This window comes from Mesoplodon mirus (genome assembly GCF_964341445.2).
Source record: "Mesoplodon mirus genome assembly, chromosome: 13".
Lineage (NCBI taxonomy): Eukaryota > Metazoa > Chordata > Mammalia > Artiodactyla > Ziphiidae > Mesoplodon > Mesoplodon mirus.
Window position 1 is genome coordinate 23,230,712 of NC_138989.1, and position 23,407 is coordinate 23,254,118.

The 23,407-nt window shown below is 50.9% G+C and overlaps 1 protein-coding gene across 6 annotated transcripts in view; it reads right to left on the reverse strand.

Annotated features, from left to right (window-relative positions):
* Nucleotides 1-23,407, reverse strand: part of ASCC2 (activating signal cointegrator 1 complex subunit 2) — a 39,987-nt gene that overhangs the window by 12,088 nt on the left and 4,492 nt on the right. For 3 of the 6 annotated variants that reach the window (XM_082640643.1, XM_082640641.1, XM_082640642.1), the window contains 12 exons: nucleotides 17,525-17,610; nucleotides 16,989-17,159; nucleotides 15,889-16,018; nucleotides 11,103-11,170; nucleotides 10,080-10,190; nucleotides 8,656-8,768; nucleotides 4,763-4,837; nucleotides 4,208-4,315; nucleotides 3,888-3,956; nucleotides 3,588-3,662; nucleotides 2,172-2,352; nucleotides 674-888 (listed from right to left, as the gene is read on the reverse strand). In XM_082640643.1, coding sequence (XP_082496769.1) covers nucleotides 674-888; nucleotides 2,172-2,352; nucleotides 3,588-3,662; nucleotides 3,888-3,956; nucleotides 4,208-4,315; nucleotides 4,763-4,837; nucleotides 8,656-8,768; nucleotides 10,080-10,190; nucleotides 11,103-11,170; nucleotides 15,889-16,018; nucleotides 16,989-17,159; nucleotides 17,525-17,610 — 1,402 coding nt within the window. Of the gene's footprint in view, nucleotides 1-673; nucleotides 889-2,171; nucleotides 2,353-3,587; nucleotides 3,663-3,887; nucleotides 3,957-4,207; nucleotides 4,316-4,762; nucleotides 4,838-8,655; nucleotides 8,769-10,079; nucleotides 10,191-11,102; nucleotides 11,171-15,888; nucleotides 16,019-16,988; nucleotides 17,160-17,524; nucleotides 17,684-23,407 lie in introns of all 6 variants that reach the window. The other 3 variants (XM_082640640.1, XM_082640645.1, XM_082640644.1) reach the window with 2 other exon arrangements.

A 23,407-nucleotide genomic window follows, 5' to 3' on the forward strand; every position in this document is an offset into this window, starting at 1 on the left:
TAACTTCATTCATTCATTCATTCATTCAATAAACAAAATTTATTCATGGAAGAAACATCCATTCCTGCACTCATTCCTTCTGCCTCCCGGGGCCTTCAGGGAAGCAGTGGGCCCAACTCAGGAAAGGTGGGTATGGGGGAATTCCCTGGCAGTCCAGTGGTTAGGACTCTGCGCTCTCACTGCCGAGGGTCCAGGTTCGATCCCTGGTCGGGAACTAAAATCCCACAAGGCGTGCGGTGCAGCCCCCCCCCCCCAAAAAAAAGAAGGGTGGTTGTGAAGGAAGTGAGCTTTGGCTGTCCTCCCTCAGGAATCTACTGGGAAGGTGGCAATGACACGGCAGGCCAGCAACGTCAGAGCTCTGAAGGCTGTCGACCCCTTGGTCACATCCCTGTGGCTCTAATGGGTCTTCCTACAAGGTGGAGCAGGGCAGTCCGGCGGTGCCCACTCTGCCCTGCAGGGGGCATGTGAGGACCTCCGGGGCCTGAGGTTTCTGTTTCCTCAAAGAGGACATTAGCTTCCATGGTTGGGAAACTGCTGTGGGGAAGAGAAAGCGAGCTGAGTCCCGGGACACGTGGGAAGGAGGCGTGGGAGGCAGAGGAACTAAGAAGGGCCCCTGACAAGGGCCCCGGGGCAGGCTGGACGCTGTGAGCCTCCTCCCACCCGTCTCTCCCACCTGTCTAGGCCGCGGTCCAGCTGGCTGAGGGCAGGGGCCAGCCGCCCCTCCAGGATGTTGTTGATCACCTGCTCCGGGTCATAGCTGTAGTGCTCCAGGCAGGCCAGGATGAAGCCCTCGCCAAGGTCTGGCAGCAGGTCCTTCACTTGGGAGATGAGTGAGTCCAGCTCCACGCCACACACGGCGGGGCCTGGAGCAGCTGCTGCCCCCAGGCACTGTGGGAAGAGCCAGAGTGAAGTAGAGGAAGGCTAGGTTGGGCCAGTGACAGGGCAACCGGCCCCCAACAGTGCTGGTCTCGAGTCAGGGGACCTGGTCTGAGTCCCAGCCCTGTCCCTCCTGGCCGAGGGACCTGAGCCAAGTCACTTAAGTGAAAGGGGGCTCTACGATTTACCAGCTGAGCTACTTCTGGCTGTGTGACTTGGGGCAGTGTGCTTTTGCACAAAAAACACAGAGCACTGTGCCTGGCATGGACTAGGCTCTCCATAAACGGCCATGGCTTCTATGAATCAAGTCCTTTTCCTGCTCTGACGGGTTGATGACTGATGTCAGAGCGGAACAGCAACCACCAGACCTGACTACGTGGAGATGCTCTCCTTTGATGATCTCTGCCTCAATGAGGGGTATTCAGTGTATAGACAGCTCGAAGTGGCTTAATTTTTTAGGCTTTTAAGGAAATTTACAAATCAAAAAAACAACAGTAAAACTCCTCCATGTCTGAAATAAGCCAAACGGGGAAAAGGGGTGGTGGTGCGGGGAGGCACAAGGGGTTGTCATTCTCCAAGGTCCTGGGACAGCAGTCACGAGGCCTAGGGTCTAACAGGAAGAGCAGCAGCGTCTGTCAATGGAGCACTGAGGGCCAGCCAGGCTCAGAGCACTCACTCCACACAGCAGCTCTGAGCATCATCCCACAGCCACATGGAGGTGGGGACAGTGGCAGTCCCCACCTTACAGGTGAGAAACCAAGGCTGATGTGAGGGACGTGCCTGAGGCCACACAGCTGGCAGGTGGCAGAACCAGGATACGTCCCTGAGCTGCCTGACCCCAGAGACTGTGTGGTCTTAATCCCCACATCATGGTGCCTCCTGACATGCAGGGAAGAGTCCTGGGCTCAGTGGCCAATCAGTACGGCCACAGATTTGGCGATGGTGAGTTCTGGAAAAACCTGGAGTGAAAGCACTAGATCAGAGGTTTCCACTCTGTTTAGAGGAGAGGGCCAACAAGGATTTCACATGGAATTTCACTGCTTCGTCTTATGGAGGGGAAACTGAGGCTTTGACAGCTAAGCGACTTGCCTTCCTCACACCCCGCCTAGCATGCCCGCAGCTCAGAACCCTCTAAAGGCAACGCAGAGCTGACCAGCAGCTCAAGACTGTCAACTCCAAAAGAAACCCTTTTCCCTGAGAGCAGGAACAAAGAAGGGAGGTTTCCCGCTGCCCCAACCTCTCGATGGGGCCAGGAGGGGCTGGGGAGCAGGGGAAGCACTGCTCTTGTCACACACCTCCTCTTCCTCAGAGTTCTGGGGAAGCGAAGACGGTCTGCTGACCGCCTCCGCCGCCTCCACGACCCCGTTAGGATTCTCAGCCACCGGTGGGTCTTTGGCATTGGTGGCTTTCCTTCGGTCCACCCCTTCCCATGCACTCTCAACTGCCTGGAGGATGTAGGCGGTCCGAGTCTCGTCTCTGTGAGGACGTGTTAAGGAGTCTCTCGGGAGGGCAGCTCCGAGGCAGCATTGTTTCTCAATTCATCCCCAGCATCTGACTGTACAGCTTCGGCCAGGGGCTGTCTGGGCTGCATCCAGTGGGCATCACAGGCACCTGGGCTACATGAGGAAACGGGCCAGGCAGACCAGAGCCACACTAGCCTGAAAACCCGGTACCTGCCACTCAGCAGAAAGCAGCTCTGGGTAGACAGGGCCAGGGGCTGGCAGCAGAGCATCCTGGAACATGGCATTTGGACAAGCCAGCAGCTCCTCCTCTGCACTGACCCCCAGGAAGAGGGCCTGGTGGGGACACTACCACTGGGCTTCCTGTCGAACCAGTTGCGGGCTTTCTGCAAAGGCTGGGGGCCCACAGGGTGTCCCTGAGACAGGACTGAGCAACCTACCCAGCCACCAAAATGGCCCTTGGGCCTGCTCGTTCCTGCCCCTCCTCCCTCTCCACTACCCTGGGTATTGCCAAGCCAGACGCTGGGGAGTTGCCCTAGACCCCCTCACTCTACTTCTAACCCAACCCCCCACCAGCCAAAGTATGAAACTGACAATGTCACCCTCTGCTTCACACCCTTCCATGGCTCCCCAGCACCTGCAGGGCTGACCCCAAACTTCTCAGTGAGGGCCATCCCTGGGCCATGCAGGTCTGCCCAGCCCCAGCTCATCTGCCATGGCCTAAACCCCCTCCTGCTAGACCCCTTCCCCTCAGCCCTCTGCAATCTGCACACAACATCTGTGGGCTCCTCAGACAGGCCTGCTCTGTCCGCTGTCCCCTGGGAACACTTAATTCAGGGTTTGGCTACCTCCTCTTCCTTGCGCTGTTCTCAACTTGGATTTCACTTCCGTGTGACACCCCCACCCCAAGCTCCACTGGGTTGAAGGCCCCCTTGGTTTCCCCTGACTCTGAATTTCTCCCATATGACACCCTAACTGCCTATTCAATTATCTATCTCTCATCCTGCAGTGATGGGCAGGGCTGAGTACATCTTGGTCACACAGGTCCAGATGCTCAGCAAAGACTAGGGTAAGTAGGGCTGTATTTGCCCCAAGGATCAGAGCAGTCATCTCCTCCAGAGACTGGGGCCGGGGCCTCGGCGGGCGTCTAGGGCAGGCTGGCCGTGTGTTCTGGGGCCAAATGTCCCTCCACTCCTGTGGGTCTGACCCGGTCAGGTCAGGCCCGTCCCAGGGGCTGCAGTGGAAGGATACAAGGCTGATGAGGCCTGCTGCAACAGGCTGATGTCATCGGCCACGGGGAAGAGCGCATCATAGTCCCGGAGGAACCTGCCAGAGAGAGCACAGCGGGGGTGGTGGGGAGAGGGTGTCGGGGAAGACAGGGCTGGAGCCACAGGGGCTGGTTTGCTGCCGGCCACTCCCCGTGTCTGCTGCCCAACCACAAATCCCAGAAGCTTAGACTGTGGTGAGCACATGCCAGGGGCTCTATTACGTAAGGTCTCCTGGGGCTGGTGGGAGTGCCACGGGCCCGTCCTAACTCAGCCACACGCTCACCTCTTCTCCTGCAGCAAGGAGCTGAAGATCTGAAGGAACTCTTCAATGAAGCCCTGAATGTTGTCACAGCTGGAACAGGACACAGACAAGATGAGCTCATTCCATGCAGACAATCTGCAGCTCCCTTCCTCGCCCGCTCACCCCACCCCTCTGCCAGGCCTCCAGCCAGTTGGAGGAAAGAGGCATTTTTCTCAGTTTCCCATCTTTGCTCAGCAACCCTGGAGCAGGGGAGGGACAAGATGAAGTGAGGGAAATGCCTCTGCTGGGCTTGGGGAGGGGGCTCTTCCCCCTGGGTGGGGCAGTGGCTCCCGAGTGTTTACCTGTTTTCTAGGACTGGAAGAAGGCAGATCTGGTTCAGGAGGATGTGAAAAATCTCCAGTAGCTTCTTCCTGGAATGGGAGAGCCTCTGCCACAGGTCACCTAGCAGCCTTTGAAGGCCACAGAGAAAAAAGAAGTAGATTTGAGAGGCAAAAAAGGCACCGAGGGAACTTCTTTCCAGCATTTGCAGGTGCCCCTTGCCCCCCAACCCCTGCCCCCGCCCCCAGGGGCTGGGAAAGCCTCACAGTTCGCTGTTGACGGCAGTTGGCAAAAGGCTACAGGCTCTGAGAGGCCGGCTGGTTCCAGGGCCACTTCTTAGCTCAAACAGGGGGTCAGGAACCAGCAGGTCAATAAGAGCTTGGAGCAACAGCTGAAGGGAAAAGGCTTCAATACCGAGGCCGGGAGGCCATTAGGTAGGGAGGCACCAGCCAAATCCGCATGGCCCTTGGTCCCACCCCCTTGCTTAGAGATGGGGATGCCAAGGCCCACGGAGGGCAGGGCCCGAGCTGGGGCTTCTCTCTCCCACAACAATACTCTTAGTTTTGTCCCCGCCTCACTTGCTATCTTCAAGCCTCCTCTTCTTAATTGCAGACTCCAGTTCGGGAACTGCTATTTCGTAAAAGGAAGCTAGCCTGTGGTGGCACACGTGGGTAAAAGGCTGGATTAGCTCACAAATATCACACTTCATTAGAAAAAGCAAAGCAAACTCAAGGGAGTGGGAAGGCCTATTTCTTGCTCCCAAGTTGTCACCACAGTTTTCTCTCGGGACCACCCTGGCTCTTCCTGAAGTTCACCCCAGATTGTCCCACAGTGGCTGGTCCTAGGAAGAGCCTCATGGGAAGTGCCCTGGAGCTACTTCCCCCATTCATATGGGAAACCAAGGCCCAGATAGGCTCATTCTAACAGAGCAATGAGAAGGCCACCCAGGACTCACTGGGGTTTGAGAAACAAATACAAGGTGACTTTTTTCTTGCTCAAAAACTGCCGGCAGCTCCCTACCTCCTATGACATCAAAGTGTAACTCCTCTCTGGTACATCTGTACCTGGCACAGTATAGCCAACCCTGCTTCTCACCTCAGCAACCTCACAGCCACCCCTTCTCAACTCAGATTTAAACTTTCCATCCCCTAAATTAGGAGATTGGGATTAACATAGACACACTACTATATATAAAATAGATAACTAATAAGAACCTACTGTATAGCACAGGGAGCTCTACTCAATGTTCTGTAACAGGGCTTCCCTGGTGGCGCAGTGGATAAGAATCTGTCTGCCAATGCAGGGGACAGGGGTTCGATCCCTGGTCTGGGAAGATCCCACATGCCGCAGAGCAACTAAGCCTGTGCGCCACAACTACTGAGCCTGTGCTCTAGAGCCCATGAGCCACAACTACTGAAGCCCGCGTGCCTAGAACCTGTGCTCCACAACAAGAGAAGCCACTGCAATGAGAAGCCCGCGCACCAACGAAGAGTAGCCCCCGCTCGCCACAACTAGAGAAAGCCCGCACACATCAACGAAGACCCAATGCAGCCAAAAATAAATAAATAAAAAAAAAATTCTGTAGCAACCTATTGATATATGGGAAAAGAATCTGAAAATGAATGGAGATATATATATATATATATATGTGTATAACTGATTCACTTTGCTGTACACCTGAAACTAACACAACATTGTAAATCAACTATATTCCAATAAAAATTTCAACAAAAGCGAAAACAGAAACTCTTCATCCCAGCCACACGCTTCCTGATCACGCTCACCCCTGTGATTACTCCTCCCCGGAACTAGATGCACAGTACTCAGAAGATCGTGTTTTTACAACTTAAAATGCAGCTACCTCTCTTCTGGGGTGTAATTCTATCTCTGAACATCTTAAGCTTCCCAAAGCCAGAAATGCAGCTGACGTGCCTAGGACAGTGCTGAATCTGCAGCAGGCACCCTGTAAACATCTGTCTGTCAATCGGCTGGCTGCTGACAACTTTTTCCTAGTGCAGTGCTGTGCGTAGCAGAGGGTAAGCAGGCCCAAAGAGGCAGGCCTTTCGAGGCCCACAGCATGGCACCCAGAAGACGAGAGAGAGGGTAGTTTGGCTCAAGCAGAGTCAGGCGTTGCCAGGATACACTGCTGGTGGGAGGGTTAACTGAAACAACCCCTATAGAGGGTGATTTGGTGAGATCTGTGAAAATTTTAAATGCATATACCATTTGTTCCCACAACTCTACTTCTAGGAATTTATTTCTCAGATATACTTGTAAAGAGGTACATAATGACCTGTGTGCAAAGTTATTCTTTACGGCAATTTTTTTTGTAATAGCAAACAGCTGGAAAAAACCTAAATCTCTGGGGGCTGGTGCCCCACACAATGGAATTCTACCCAGCCATACCAAAGACTGAAGGTGCTTTATGCACAGATGTACATTAAATTTAAAAGTAAAATGCAAACAGTACATACAGTCCTCATGATATGCCAGTATATTAAATATTAAAAAGAGGGCAGGAGATTTATAATGTGTATATTTGCTTATATGTGCATATTTATATGCATATCTCTGGAAAATTCCACAAAAAAAACTAACACGATGCTTGTGTGTGAGGAACAGAACTGGGGAAGGGGGAGAGGAAGGCTTTTCAATGTGTATTTTATACTTTTTGAGTTTTGAACCATGTGAATGTATTATTCCTTCACAGAATTAAAGGACAGAAAGAGAGGAGGGCGGAGAAGGTTGTTCTGAGAGAGATTAGCTAGAGGGCTGTTTGGGGAGGTAGCCCCTTGACCAGAGCCCTCTGGGACTGAGGGGCTGCTTCGCTCAGCGGGTGTTCCTGGCCTCCAGCACAGTTGGAACAGGCTGAGCCAGCCCCAGGCTGTTTGTGGGTCAGAGGCAGTGTCATTTGCCAAAGGCAGGGTCACTCTCAGTCAAGAGTGTTTTCTTTTCTTCCTCCTCATCTTGAGATGGGTGGAGCTGCTCCCCTGCCGCCACGGGTACCTCGCAGGAAAGTCAGCTCTTCCAGAAATGACCCTCCCATCTCCAAAGACCCTTTCCAAAGCCATCTGTGCCATGTTTGGGAAGATGCTTTCACAAAATGGGAAAATGCTTATGGTGAGTAAAATAAGTCTAAGAACAGCATGATCTCTCATAGTGATTTTCATTTCCTACCTTTGGGGATTTCCCAAAGTTCCTACAAGCATTTGTCACATTTACCATGAGAAAAGATACCTTTTAAAAACTGTGACAACATTTTTAAGAGTCCCATCCTAACCCCTTCCTTCTGGGGAAAGTATGGATCAGTGCTTTATTCTAACGTTCTCCGGGAGGCCAATCAATCCTCATGTCTGATTTTCGGGAGCTGAGGAGATCCAGGCGGGCTCAGGGCACCAAGCTGCCATCTCTGGCACATGCCAGGGCTAGATAAATGTTTTGTTGAAACAAAATGAGCAAATGACCGAATGGACAGAGGGCTGGGTGGACGGGTCTGGGCAGCTCCCAGAAGCTCCTGCGAATGGTGGGGAGAGACGCCTGGCAAGAACAGCCAGAGGCCACTGAGAACAGGGCAGCCCACCCCCACCTTCTGCCATTGCCAGGCAGTGTGCCAGTTACCAGCCCACCCCCCCGCGCACCCCCTTCTCACTGCACACGGAACAGATGCCCACGGTGCTAAGTGGGCAAACAGGGTCTCCCTCCCCACCCCGGTATCCCCCTTGGTATCTTTCTTCATCACAGCAGGATCTTTCTATGAGTTCTTTGGATAAAAGCCTCCAGGGCCTCCCTCCTGCCTGCACAATAAAGGCCCCACTCCCTGCCAGCACACATCAAACCAAGTCTGACTTCCCTGGAGCCGTCTCTGGTTGTCGCCTGCTCCCCACGCCCACACCCGCCCTTCGTGTCACACTCCACTCCCCTGTTCTCCCCGGAACACAAGCTGGGCCTCCACAGGCTTCACTCTGCCAGCCTGAATGCCCTTCCGGCCATGGAAACCTTTCTCTGCCTGGAAGGTTGCTGTTCATTCTTAAGACCTCATTTAAGGGTCGCCCTGAAACCTTCTCTTATTTCACCAGATAGAACTTTGCTCCCTCGTCTGTGTTCATAATTCGGCCCCAACAGCTGGCGCCACACGGGCGCACATCTGCTCACGTCCTCATGTGTGCTCTTCCCTGGGCTGGAGGCTGAAGTCCTCAGCCCGCTCCTTATCATCTCTCACTCCCTGTGACTGCCTGTGACAGGGGCTCTGAAACAAAATGGGACTGAATTGAAACTGCCCGACTCTTGGGTTGGTGTTTTTCTTCCTCCCCTCCCCTGTTCTTAGCCCCAAATAGCAGTGCTTCTCAAATGCAGCCTCCACACAGGCAGGAGCTGGAAGAGGGCCTGGTGCATCCTAAGCACCCAATAAATACTTGCTGAACGAAGATGTGAACTCCAACCTCGACTTCAACAGCCAGAACTACCTCTGTACCTGTAACAGAAGTCGTGTTTCTGGAAGGTTGGGCAAGCCAAAGGGAAGATATCCAGAAAGGCCCAGAGTGTGGTGCAGGTATCACAAAGGTAGAGAACGATGTCCTTTAATTCCTGTCGCCAAAGGAAAACACTGCATTATTCTCTTCCGCCCCCAGGGACAGCTCTGTAGAGGGTCTGAGACAAAGCTGACAAAGCCGGGGGTCCCCAACAGACAGGTGAATGCTGGATGTCCCGGGCAAAGACTGGCTTGTCCATCTCTAGAAGCACGATCTGGGGAGCTCGGGTCTTGCTACTGTAGTTCCAACAGATGCACAGCCGGGGATCTCTAGGGTGACTTCTAGCTCTGGGCTAATACGATTCTCTCCCTCTCTCTCTCTTTTTTTTAAAATTAAATATATATATATATTTTGATGTGTACCATTTTAAAAGTCTTTATTGAATTTGTTACAATATTGCTTCTGCTTTGTCTTGGTTTTTTGGCCGCAAGGCATATGTGGGATCTTAGGTCCCCAACCAGGGATCGAACACGCACCCCCTGCACTGGAAGGCAAAGTCTTAACCACTGGACCGTCAGGGAGGTCCCCTGGGCTAATACGATTCTCTCTTGGAAGTTGAAGGAGAACCCGTCCCTGAATCTGAAGACAGCGCCTGAGGTCCCACACAGAAAGTACATCCCAGTGAGGACAAGAATAGCCCACCCCACTTTCCTTAGAGTTTGAAGCGCTTGTACAGAACAGGGAGTGCGTCCTCATAGGCTTCTCTGATTCTCACGATGATGCTAACAAGCAGGCTGGGATCTCCATTTTACAGATGAGGAGACTTATCTGTAGAGACTTCCCTGCGGTTCAGAGGGGTAACATGCCCTGCTCCCACAGCGCTCGGTGTGCCCTTTTCTGAAACACTTGTTTAAGGCCTGTTCTCCCACGAGATCGCAAGCTCCAGGAGGGCAGCTCACAGCTGCTTCGTTCCTCCTCTAACTTTGGTGCTTAACACAGGGCCAGACGCACGTCCAGGCTCCTTAAACATTTACCTCCCGTCTGTCATCCCCATTAGATTCTGAGTTCCATGAGAGCAGGCGCCATGTCTGCTTCTGCTCACTGCTTCACCTTCACAGCCCAGCCTGGGGCCTGGCACGTGCTAGGGGCTCCTCCCCGCAAACCAGCGCGGTGGATGAAAGGCTCAATGAATAACGCACCAAGGAACCTGTCCACCTGAACTATGTGAAGACTAAACCTCCATCCTGTTCCCTCTGCTACTGCATAAATGAAGCTCCCAGTGAAAAGAGAAGGCCTGCTGAAATGCTCTATACCTGTGTGACGGGAACAGCTGCCGGTGGGGTTGGGATAAAGGGCTGTGAGCAGGGGAAGAAGCTGCTGGGCCTTCTACTGGCCAGAAAGAAGCTGGGCTGAAGGGCAACCTCACCAGGAGAGGCATGTCGCTGGGGGTCAGCCGGCCCCTCTCCTCAAGCTTCTGGGGTGTGGCGCAGGCCCCGTCCCCTTGCAAACCACAGTGCTGGAGGATATTGCTGAAGACCTGTGAAACACAATAGATGACTCTCCCACATCCCGTCGAGCCAGCAGCTAGGACCCCCACCCTGCAGCGAGGGACTGGTGATCCGAAAACTGCCTCGGAATCTTTAAATATATGCCAGCGTTCCTGGGACACCAGCTGAGACAGTGACCTTCTCAGAGAGCGGGGTCAGAGTGGAATCTGTGTCAAAGTGGAATAATGGGGGCATCCTTCTTGCAGGATTGTGGTGAGGATTAAAATGACAAAATGTATGTAAATCCTGTGGATATTACCTGGATAGACTGGACAAGTGTATGGTGATGAATATTTAAGAGTTACAGTCAGTAACATATGTTTTTGGATCCCCTGGAGATGGCGATTTATGGGAACTATATTGAAATAAAAGACAAATCAACAGTGAGGGGAAAACAGAGCCCATCATAAAATCAGGTAAGTGTTTAACTGATTGTGCTATATTTTAAGTATGCTAGCATGTAAAATTCTAAGAGTTACTGTCAACAGTGGTTATCTCTTGGTGGTGGGATTATGGAGGGAGATTAATCTTCCTCTTTCTGTTTTTTTTTTCTTTTTTTAAAATTTTCCAAATTTTCTACAATGAACATTATTTCATCTGATTTGAGAAACGTACAGGGGTATCCTTAGAGGTAGATGGCTGTTGACAAACAACACAAAATGCACCCCAAGCTCTTTCTGTATGAGTGCTGGACAGCCCTTAGATTTCAGTCCTGTTCAAGAGAGGAAAGGATGAATTCAAAGGAGCGAGGTGAGGGGTGCAACAAAGAGACAGTCTGGAGGTGTATCTGGGGTGGCGGGTGGGGGGGATTTCTCCCCGACTCTTCCAGGAAAGTTGAGAAACATCAGCAGGCAGGAGAAGGGCTCTGCCTCCCCTGGGCAGGGCTGAGAGTCAGTCAGTACCTGAAGGATGGTGGGCATGGTTTCATCCAGGTCATTGTAATAACTTGGCTGTTGGAGAAAGATGTTTCCTGAAAAGAGAAGAGAAAGGTAGGAATTGGGAAAAGACAGTAGGAGTGGAGAGGACGCAGTACAAATGGTTGCCAGCATGTTCTGTGACCTTTCTCCTCTTTCCTAAGCCTGCCTGCACTAAAGCAGTCCTGGCCCTGGGCCCCGCTGGCACAGAGCTTTGGCCCAGCCTAGAAACTTCCCCAGGGTGAGGGAGGGACCTTGCTCAGTACAAGTTAACCTTTTAAGCACCTCTGCCCAGCAAATTACGTAAAAGACCCTCCCTGGTCAAACCAGCTCACCCTGCCATCCCCAGGGAATGATCACACTTGGGCACTGTCCTTTGTATGACAGCACTGGCTTTGTAAATAGGAGCTAGTCATCCAGGAAAATTAGGAGACAGGATCACTCTGCTCAAGAAACCTGGGTGCTACAATCCAGGAGTCTTGCCAGGCCACGCCTCTAGTAATGTGAGGAGATTCTAGGGAGAAATTTCTCTAGAAATTCTCTTACCCTCTGCTTTTGAATCTGCTAGCCATACTAATCCCTACTCCAAGGTGAGAGGCCTGCCGGGACCTGGAGATAGATTTACCACACATTTGCACTTATTCCTATAAAATGAAGCCCCTCCCCAAGTGTTCACTATCCTCCAAGTGCTGCTGCTGTGAGTGCGGAGGTTAGAGCATATGGTAACTGGAACAGAAACCGAGTGTCCTGGCTGCCCAAATGGGTGGGGGAAGGGGGGAGGGAAGGAGGATCACAGCTAGCTAGGGGACATGATGATGCAAAATGCCCCAGCCCTTAAGAAGAGCCTGGGTTCCTCATCCCACTACAATCCCAGGACCTAAGGCTGGCTGACTGTCAGGGTGCTCTGACCTCTAGGTGTCCTCTGTCTTTGGGCAGGTCTGTCCTCGGTTGCCTTAATGATAACCCTGCAGCCCTCACCCTATCCTGGAGGATTTGAAAATGAATGAGATCAAAGGCCAGATGGGGCTGGGTGAGTAAGCAAGTCACTAGGTGGCTGGACTTTGTGTATACACCTTCCTGGAGGCCGCTTCATTCCTTGATTCCAGAAAACTGAGTTTCACCAGCAGGAGCTTCCTCAGCACCTCCCATCTGACCCCTCAACCTGTGAAGGTACTCCCTGACCATCTGTGCCCACCTGCTCCTGACAGGCGGGGAGTGACTGCGCTGTCTCCCCACCAACCTCTGCTCTTCCTCATAAAACCCTCCTAGCAATATCCTCAAGGGCAAGTTTGAACTCCTGACCACGGCACGAAGGGCCTGTAAGATCTGGCTTCTGCTGGCATCTCCGGCCACCCTCTTCCCAACCCTCGAATTGCATTCTTCCCTCACACCATCCTCAACCTCACACAATGAGCCCTGTCCCCTCCCTCTGACTGCAGTGACCTCCCAGAACTAAGTCCACCATAAGGCAGATGTCACCCTCTCCAGGCAGAGTCTCCTGACCCAGGCATCAGGAGCAGGTCTCCTCCCATAATTCCCAGGCCACACAGTGGTCCTCACCACTCCTGGACCACCGGGAAGAGGGGGAGGCACTCTTCCATAATCCTTTCCATGCTTAGGCCTGAGTAACAGGGATATTTTATAAGCATCAAAATAGATCACATTTCACAATCTACCCTTGCGGTCTTTGGAGTCTCCTTCTTCTCCTTTATCTGATTCCAATGACACTGAAGATCTGACTTTGATCTCTTAAAGAAATAATTAAAAAAGAAGGGACAGCAATGGCTTCCCTTGAAATATCCCTTCTCAGACTGAAGTAGTTCAGAAACCCAGGGTGGATGCAAGGTATTGCCAAAGAGATCAGTGCTGTCCTCCACAGGGCCAAGGCCTCATGTACTCCTGCTCTGGCAAAGCAGCTCCAAGAGAGTCTAACTGAAGGGCCCTGCTTTCACAATTACACTTGCTGATTCACAACACCAGCCTTAAGGTTGAAAAAAAAGGAGGAGGCAGGGACAGGGCAAGGACTGGGCTTCTGCCCAAAGGACAGTTGTCCAGTTCCCTTGCTCCCCCCTTGTCTCCTTTGTCAACCCTCTTCCAGCTGATCTGCTTTGCTCAAGAGCTTCTGTGGTGGAGAAAGTGGAGGCTGCCCCTTGCTGTGTCTCGTGTCTTCTGCTCAAGGGTTGGAAAGAGAGCTAGTGTGTGTGTGTGTGTGTGTGTGCGTGCACGCACGTGTTGAAGGGTGTGGAGAAGGGGCCTGCAGACGGAGAGGCAGATAGACAGACACACACACACAATATGAAGGGGCTCCTGATACCTGACCCTGCCCTCTTTTCTGTGAACCAGCCTCTGTGAGCCAAAGAAAGGGCTCTCCTTAATAAGCCAATTTAGGGTTCCCAATCTGGGGATGAGAATATCTAAAACAGCTCAAACTCTATGAAGGGGTATGTTTTCCTGGAGACAAGCTTTCATCTGATTCTCAAAGGAGTCAGTGACCCAAAAGATTAGGAACCCTGGCAACAGGCGGAGCTCTCTCACACCACCCTCGCTTGTCTGGAAATGCGCCCAGACAGCATCTCTGCCTGGACCCTCACAGCCGTCTACAGCCCACGGACCTAATGCTGCCCTTGCCTCTACTTACAACCTGCTCCCCCACCTCACGCTTTCTCCAGATTCGTTAAGACTCCTCCCTCCAGCTGACCTCACTAAGCCCCGCTTTACTCCCAGATGTTTCCTTTTCTGCCCCAGCAGCCCAAGCAGGCTCTCACCTTCAAACCCACGCTGAAGCCCTGGCCCCCTCCATGGGCTCCCGTCACCACCCTCCCCACCTGCATGCTGCCAGATTAACCTTGTCGCCAGATGGCTCCCCGGCCTGCTCCAAGCTCCTAGATGCTCCAAGCTCCTAGAGGCTCCCACAGCCTCGTCACAGTAAGAGCTCGCACTTACCAAGTGCCTGTAATGTGTCAGGCTCTGTGCTGAGTACCACCTCATATTTAATCCCCACAACCATCCTACAAGTTGGTCTTCCCTTTCTTCAAGTGAGAAAACTCAGGCTTAGGGTGGCTAACTGACTTGGTCAAGGTGACACAGCCGGGACTAGAGCTGTGGATTGGCCAGTTCAACTCTAGAACCTGCCTTCTTAGCCACCAAGCGATACTGCTCCCCAAGTGCCAAAGCCTGGCATGGAGCCCTCCTTGATCTGGCCCCAGCTTCTTCCCCTGGCTCCTGCGCTGCCCTCCCAGAATGCTCTACTCCAACCAAACCAGCCTAATAATTGTTTCTCTAACTAATCGTGCCTGCTTGTGTGCACTCACCGCAACCTCTGCTAGAGTATAATTATTAAGGGTCTTTCCTGGGGAAAATAAAAGAAATTAACTGATGATCAGGCAATAATTAGATTTGAATGAGAAACCAGAGGTCATTCCAATGAAAAAGCTGGATGTGAAATTTCATACACATTATGTTCTGTTTTAAAAAAAATACAAAGAGAAAAGACTAGAAGGGAATAATCACCAAATCATTGTCTCTGGTTGCAGGAATTTAGTAATTGCTTTCCTGTTTCTTTACACATATTCTTTCAAAATTTTCTAAATTAACATATATTACCTTTATTATTGCAGTGGGGGATGTAGGAAGGAAGGGAAGAAGACATTTCTAGGGATAACTGAGCTCGGTAACTGGGCATTTGGAAGTCTCTATCCTACAATCTCAGGGTGAGGAGTGCTGACAGGGGTGTCCAGGGTGAGTAGCTCTCCGTGCCAGTCCAATGCCATGAGTGGCTATTCAAAGATGAGTCCACTGCGGCACTGTTCCCTCTGTAACTTCCCAACAAAGCTTCCGCCTCTGAGTGAACCTTCCAACCCATGGCCTCCTGGTGGGATCCAACTGCTGATGTCTGTTCCCTTCACAACCCCAAAGGGTCCTCCCTGAACTCTGCCCCCATCTGTTCTCAGCAGCAACGCAAATCTCGACATTTCTGAGGCAGCCTCATCACCCCTGAGGCAGGGAGTGCCCAAGGGCGAGAGCTTGAGAGTCAGGCCCAAGTGACATAAATCCCAGCCTGGCCACTCATTAGTCATGGCCTCTCAGGCAAGTCCCTTACATTTAACCTCAGTTTCCTTAACTGTAAATGGGGATGATGACACTACTGACATCACAGGGCGACTGGATCAACTGAGATGATATATGAGGAGCGTCGGCAGAGTCGCCAGTGAGCACTCAAATACCTGTTAGCTGTCGCCACCGTTCTTACTCTCATTGCCGAAGCAAACTCCCCGACTCCTACGACTGTTTGACACATGGCCTAATGCTAGGACTCCAAGATCCTGGAGCAGCTGCGTGATGCCCATTTTTTTTTTTTTTTTTTTTTTTTTTTTGCGGTACGCGGGCCTCTCCCTGCTGTGGCCTCTCCCGTTGTGGAGCACAGGCTCTGGACGCACAGGCTCAGTGGCCATGGCTCACGGGCCCAGCCGCTCTGCGGCATGTGGGATCCCCCCAGACCGGGGCACGAACCCATGTCCCCTGCATCGGCAGGCGGACTCTCAACCACTGCGCCACCAGGGAAGCCCCGATGCCCATTTTTGTCTCCACTCCCCCACCGCCACTTAGTCACTTCTTTCAGGGTTGACACACACGTCCACTAAGACATTTCCAAGCACCACCCACTGCTGCTGCTCTGAATCCCCCTGTGCTCATCCGGGTGCCCACCTTTGGAATGTGGGGGCCATCTCTGTGCCCCCCCACACACTGCCGCCCCCAGGCCTCAGGCCCTACTCACCTATCATCTTCTGCAGCAGCGGGGAGTTGCCTTTTCCAAAGAGCACGCAGAGGTCCAGGATCTTTGGGATGTCAAACAGGAAGTTGTTGTAGAGGATTTCTCCAAAAGCAGAGGGGGAAATGAAGTGATCCTAAGGAACAGTGCAAGAAGGATGAGAGACTTTCCAAAAACTGTGCATTGCAGGGTAATAGCAAGCTCACAGGAAACAATCTTCAAGTCCATCAGCAGGGACCTGGCTAACAGAAGAAGCTCTGTCCACACCGCGGATATGTCCGAGCCTCGTGGACTGACCTGGAGCAGTGGTCACACTTCATCTTAATGTAAACAGAAGCAAAAGCTCACTATAAAACTATCAGCTGGGGAATCATTCTAAAATATCTATGTGTAAATCACCAAGATGTCTGGGATTGTTTAAAATACTCCAAGAAAAACAGAAAACTCAGGGGGAAGGAGCAAACAAGATGTCTATACCTGTTGAACCCAGGTAATGGGTACGTGGGAGTCATTATACTTTTGTGTATATTTGAAAATTTCCATGTAACAAGTTAAAAAAACAAAAAAGCAAGATACTATTTTTAAAATAAACATGCGCGCGCACACACACACACACACATTGAAAGGAAAAAAGTTTCCTGAAGGAACATGCACCTTGACAGTGGTCATTTTGAGGGGAGGGAATTTTGTGGATGACTTTCATTATCTACAAAATATTTCTGTTATGTTTGAGTTGTTTAGAGACAGAATTATTATTTTTAAAATCAGGGGGAAAAAAGTAAAGGTTTTTAAAAAGCACATATGAGTTCCTCTAAAAACTCAGAATCAATGTTTTCACCCTCTGACGCACAAGGAGGGCACAGTCACGCGCCACCTGGCACAGGGCCCTCGGCTCCCCATTGATGAAAACATTGGGTGTAACGCAGGCGACCCGGTGGCTTAGAGGATAAGGGAGGTGGCACAGATTTCTTCCCCAATGGTGGGAATAAAAGCAGAGGGGAGACAGAGGAAACATGATACTTCCAGAGCCTTCCTTCCCAGGGCTGAGAGCCTGGCACAGAGGTGTCAGGTGGCGGTGGTGACCTGTCACGGGATCCGGGGCTTACTTTGGATTCCTTGTGAGTGGACATGCGAAGGAAGGTGAGAAAAACACTTCGGTGGAGGCGCTTCTCCATGTCAACGACCTCAGGGGCCGGGGCCACCCACTCGTCGAACTTTCGGGGGACATAGTGCAGGTAGGAGTCCAGGCACTTCTGCAGAGTCTCGTCGAAGACAACCTAAACCAGGCGACAAAGGACAGCAAGGGCTCGTCACTGAGGCCCAAGGGCGTGTGGGTGGACTGTGCAGGGCTCACGGCCCATCAGCCCTGGCCTGTGGCAAACACTCCAACCCCAAGGGACCGAAGAGGTATAAATGAGCCGAGGGCTAAACACGAGTTTCTAAAAATGACGTGTTGGAAGGCGTTGTGTAAACATCACTAAGACTGTGATACAAGTCAGAGCAATCCAAACCACAATTTGCTGTTAAGGATCCAGTGTAAGAAGGAGAGAAAAAAAGCATCTTCTGGGAGAGGAAAACAACAGCACCCAACCAATGGCATGTCATGTGCTTTGTCTTAGCGTGAATTTTGATAGAATGTTACCTGGCACCAGAATTTATCGTGAGGCAGGGCCAGGAGCCAGTCGAGGTCATTGGCTACGAAGGTGGCGCGTTCCAGGTACTCCTCCACTAGGGCGGGAATGTTGTCTTTAGGGGGCGGTTTGTATAACACAAAATACCGGTCTGCCTTCTGCTCGGGGTGCTACGGATCCAAAAACCACGTGTTAACGTGGCAGAGGTTAGTCAGTGAGGGCCCATTTGCCAACCCACAGCAATGACAACACTGGGCTGTTCCAACCGGTGACCCTCACGCATAAAGAACTGAGTGTCTCTGACAAAGGGGGCTTGGTCGCAGCCAGGGAACACCAGGCGGGCATTAAATACCATGTTTTTTGGAGAATATTTAATGACATGGGGAAAGGTTAAGGGAAGAAAAAGCAGGACACAAACCTCTCTATTTTATAAAACCAGTTTGGGGAGTAAAAAAAAAAGTACACATATTTAACATATTCACACACTGGTACATATTTTTTTAAAAAGTGTGTGTGTGGGGGAACCCCCCAAAGCTAACAGTGGCTATCTCTAGTGGAAGGGATTATGACTTGACTATATTTTCCCATTAAAAAAAAGAACATGTATTATTTTTAAAATTATTTTTTAAATCATACAAGTGAGGCATTGAGCATCCTTTCTTTCAAAAACTCACAATAGTACAGAAAGGTGAGTTGCCTGGCCCATACCCCCAGCCCCTGTGTCAACCCAGAGGTAACCCCTCACCATTCCCTGAGCATCCTCACAGACCTTTTCTAAGTATTTACATTAAAATGTGCCCATATGAGGCATTGTTTGGACCCATTTTCATCTTTCTGACACAAACAGTATACTGTACATATCATTGTGCTATATCGTATAATCAGAAAAAAACCTCAATATTTTTTTTAAAAGATGCTAATCAGGTAATTGCAGGTCTCAGCTTAGCATCACAAGCTCTCTCTTGCAACCCTTACCTTGCTATGAACAAATCTTACTTTGTTCACCATAAAGAGGAGAGGATGAGCTCAGTTTTCTCCTCTGACTACATAAGGGCTGCTTTCTCTTGGGGTGGGGGGGAGGTGAGAACAGGAAGAAGGCTGGGCTGCGTCTCAGCTATTATCAACCACAATCCACCCACTTCGAGGTCTGTCAATCGAGGGGGGACAGGAAACCACAGCTGATTGGTCAGTCTCCTCGAGAACCACCTACACCTCCCAACTGCCTAACGCAAGTTTGCAAACTGTGGAGTCTCTGAGTCCTGCAGGATTCCTTGGGGGTGACCTGCCAGGTGGGTCTTCAGGACCCCTCCCATTTAAATCAGAATTTATACAAAAGGAATCCTGCTGCCTGAAACAAGTTCAAAACTACTCTCTAGGCCCTAATTTCACCTCCTTGGTTTTTGAGTTCCCCTCCTGCCTTTGTCTGTTGACATCTCACCTCTTAGGTCACTTCTCAGGCCAGGCTACTCACCCCACTTGCCCAACAGACACACACATACACACACCCCTGAGAGTCTACCTCCCTACAATCCTACACATTTACTGGCACCCTGCTGCGCACATGAAGAAAGGCATCCGTGTGCTTCCAGAGCCTACTCTGCAGAGGGGAAGAAGCACATCTAAGCTATCAAATGAGCACAACACAGACAGCTCAAACCCGGAAGAGGGACTGTGAGAGGGCAACAGGTGATTAACTGCGCCTGGAGGACGAGGGGCCGCTTCCCAGGGCCGGCAGCATCTGAGCTGGCCCTTGGACGATGAGAAGGATTTTTAGGTGGAAAACACAGTATTTTTATGGAAGCATAAAAATGGGCCATTTAAAAAAAAAGGGGGGGGGCACAGATTGCACCAGGCGGTGGGAGATGGATTTGGAGGGAGAGATGCTGGAAGGATAATAAAAGCCATCACTCACGGAGGACCTGCCTTGTGCGGGCTGCTGAGTAGGCCTGTCCCCCAGCCCATTTCTTTTTTACCTACAACAACTATTTCAAAAGGAGACAGTATTCTCCCCATTTTACAGAGGAGGAAACCAAGACTCAGTCAGATTCAGGAACTTTGCCAAGGTCACAGGGCTAAGGAAGCAATTGAGGCAGGATTTGAACCAAACCTGACACTGCAGACCTACTAAATGACCTAAGGTACCACGTGTCACCCTGGTCTCACTGCTCATCCTTCTCACCCCAGCTCTGACCTCACCTCCTCCAGGAAGTCTCCCAAGTCCCACCCTGACTAGGTTATGGGTTTCACCTGGGCTCCCCAACACCTGCACTCTGTGCTTCCCTGACTGTAGCACTTGTTAAACTGTATCAGAAGTGCTTGCAGATCCGTGGTTGCTGTGGAAGGGAACAGAGGAAGGGATAGATTATAGGGGGGGCACCAGGACACTTTCGGGAGTAGTAGAAATGTTCATTATCTTTTTTTTTTTCTGGCCACACCACACAGCATGTGGAACTTCCCCGACCAGGGGTACAAGGGATAGAACCCGTGCCCCCTGCAGTGGAAGTGCAGAGTCTTAACCACTGGACCACCATGGAAGTCCAGAAATGTTCATTATCTTGATTATGGTGATGGTTTCATGGGTGTATGCAGATGTCAAAACCAATCAAATCGCATACTTTAAATAAATACATGCAGTTTATTGTTCTCCAATGATACCTCAATAAAGTGATATAAAAGGGAGGGCCTGCCTTCTCCTTCTCCCCCACTACCCTGCATGTCTCTGGAGAGAGTCTGAGTTTTGCTCACCACAGCAGTCCCAACCCCTAGAACAGTGCCTGGCATTGAGCAGACTCTCCATATACATTTGCTGATTGAACAAAGGAATGCATGGAGGTAATGAAGGACCAGATCCTGCCAGGGTCTCTGAAGGACCTTCAATGCCACGCTCAAGAGTAGGGGCCATTGGGGATTTCCCTGGCGGTCCAGTGGTTAAGACTCCATGCTCCCAATGCAGGGGGCATGGATTCGATCCCTGGTCAGGAAACTAAGATCCCACATGCCGAATGGTGCAGCCGAAAAAGAAAAAAAAAAAAATGAGTAGGGGGCATGGAAGATTCCAGGGCAAGGAGCAGCAGGCTCCAACTGTATCTTCTACTCTTCAGGCCTGGCTTAGGTCCCATTGCTGCATGAAGCTTTCTGAACATTCTCTGCCCCTCAAACTTCTGCTCTGTTTATCCTGATAAGAAACTATTTTGGACTGTTCTCCAAACGCTCCACTTATATGAGTCTTGTCTTTCTCAAGAGCCCATTCACCCACTTTGGCCCAAGACTTGATTTCTTTTGGATCTTCAATAGTAAGTATGTGCATCTGCACGGTAACTACTCAATAAACATTAGCTTCAGCTATCACTCTGCAGAGGCAGCATGATGGCTGTCCCTTTGCTGGAGATCTTCTTCTCCCAAGTTGGGACTAAAGAGACAAATACAGGGCAGGTACATCTCTGAGGACAATCTTTCAGGAGCTTCTGGTGGCCTGCAGCACAGCCAAAAGACTGCTCCTCAATCAAGCAGCTGTCTTCCTTAGCTCGTCCCTCTTCCCACCCTACACCCCATTCATAATGCCGCTGTCACCGTCACAGCTGTCATCACCGTCTTCATTGAGTGCTCACTATGTCCTAGGTTCACTGCTAATTCACAGGCATCTCATTTAATCCTCACAGCCACCCCCGCAAGGCTGGTTCTACTGTTACCCTGTTTTGGATCCTGAGGCTTAGAGACGTTAAGTAACTTGCCCAAAGTCACAGGGCCAAGTCTGTGTGACATTAAACACAAAGCCGGGCTCCTTAACTCTGCTTCCACCCCAGGTGGTTGGTGTAGGAGTCAGGCTCTCAGGAGCCCAGGCCAATAGACTCAGGTCCTCCTGCCAGGTCCACCCTCCTCCCATTGCTCTGCCTGGCTAGTGCCTATTCACCCTTCAATACCCAGTTCAGGATCCCCCTCTTTCTGGAAGGGGTCCCTGGCAGTGTGTGCTCTCCCACCACCCTAAGACCTCCCCATACCCATACACCCCGCTGGTCTGGATCAGCAGCCTGGACTTCCTTCCCTCATATCCTGATCATGCTGCAGAGAACTACCAGTCTGTTTTCTCCCCTCAAGGGCAGGAACCACGTCTTTTCTCTTTGTAGCTCCAGTGCCTGTCACAAAGCATGGCTAGGGTCCTTGACTCATTTACTGAATGTCTCCTGAGAGCTACTATGTGCCTGGCACTGGAAAACCAGAACAAAGGGAAGGGCCCAGTCTCTGTTTCCACGGAGCCCACAGTCTAGCAGCCCAGGTGTCCAGTACACGGGGAAGGACTGGGGTGGGAAATCAGACCCAAGGAACCCATCTCCACCAGCGCCGACCAACAGAACCTCTGCAGTGACGGAACTGCTCTAGACCTGGTCCGTGCTGGCCAATACAGTAGGCTCTCACCACATGGGACTATTTTAACTTAAATGAACTAAAACTAAATTAAAAATCCAGTTCCTCAGTTGAACTAGCCACAATTTCAAGAGCTCAACCACCACACGTGGTGAACAGCTAACATATTGGACAGAACAGTTCTCAATTTTCTGATCAATAACTCCCTTACATAAAAAGATTATGAATACAAGGATGTATTGCACAACACAGGGAACACAGCCAACATTTTATAATAACTATAAATGGAATATAACCTTTAAAATTGTGAATCACTCTATTATACACCTGAAACATATAATGTTGGACATCAACTCTACTTCAATTAAAAAAAAAGTTATAATAAAAAAGAAACAAGAGGCTTTATAGCAGAAAGGTTAAGGGTATGGGCTCTAGGGGCAGCCTAGCTGTGTTCCCATCCTGGCTCCCCTAATTTTCCAGTTTTATGACCCTGAACTTTTAGTTTCCTCATCTGTAAAATGGGGACAACCAAAATGCCTACTCAGAGGGCTGTGGTCCGGCTTACATGAGATAATCCAGGTGAAAGGTTTGGCCCAGAGCAAGTGCTCTATACATTTTATTTTTTTTATTTTTTTAAAATTTATGGCTACATTGGGTCTTCGTTGCTGCACACGGGCTTTCTCTAGTTGCGGCGAGCAGGGGCTCCTCTTTGTTACGGTGCACGGGCTTCTCATTGCAGTGGCTTCTCTTGTTGTGGAGCACAGGCTCTAGGCGCTTGGGCTCAGCAGTTGTGGCTCGCGGGCTCTAGAGCACAGGCTCAGTAGTTGTGGCACACGGGCTTAGTTACTCCGCGGCATGTGGGATCTTCCCGGACCAGGGCTCGAACCCGTGTCCCCTGCATTGGCAGGCGGATTCTTAACCACTGAGCCACCAGGGAATTCTTAACCACTGAGCCACACTCTATAAATATTAAGTACTATTATTAGAGAGTAGTTAGGAAATAATAGGAAGCCATCCAGAAAGCAGGAAATAAAACACCAAGCTCTTGTTTCCCACAATTTTACTCAAGCTCCCAGAAAACACTTCCTCCCACCTTGTTCAAGTAAGCTCATATTCTTGGGAAAAGAGCAAGGGGGTATGGGGACTCCATTCCCCACGTCTGTCTCCTTCTCCAGCACCCTGGCACCTCTCTGAGGCTCTAATCTCTCCCCACAGCTGGTAATCGGCATGCTCACAGCCTCCTTAATTTTCAGTCTCACAAGCCCTGCCAGGTCTGTGTGTGGCGCTTCTCAGTCCGCTCAGAACTGACCTCTGAAATCAGTGTGCCCCACTAAAGTGGATAGCAGCTGGTACAGCTCTGAAAAAGGCCCATCCGAAACCTGAGCACCTCCCACAGGGTCCAATCCCCAGACCCAGCTTTGGGCCAGCCCCACTGCTAGCCAGCTCAGGCTGAGTCAGAACTGCCATCAGACTTTGATTCAAAATGAAATGCTTTGCAGGCAAGGTGTGGGGTGGTGACATGGAAAATACCA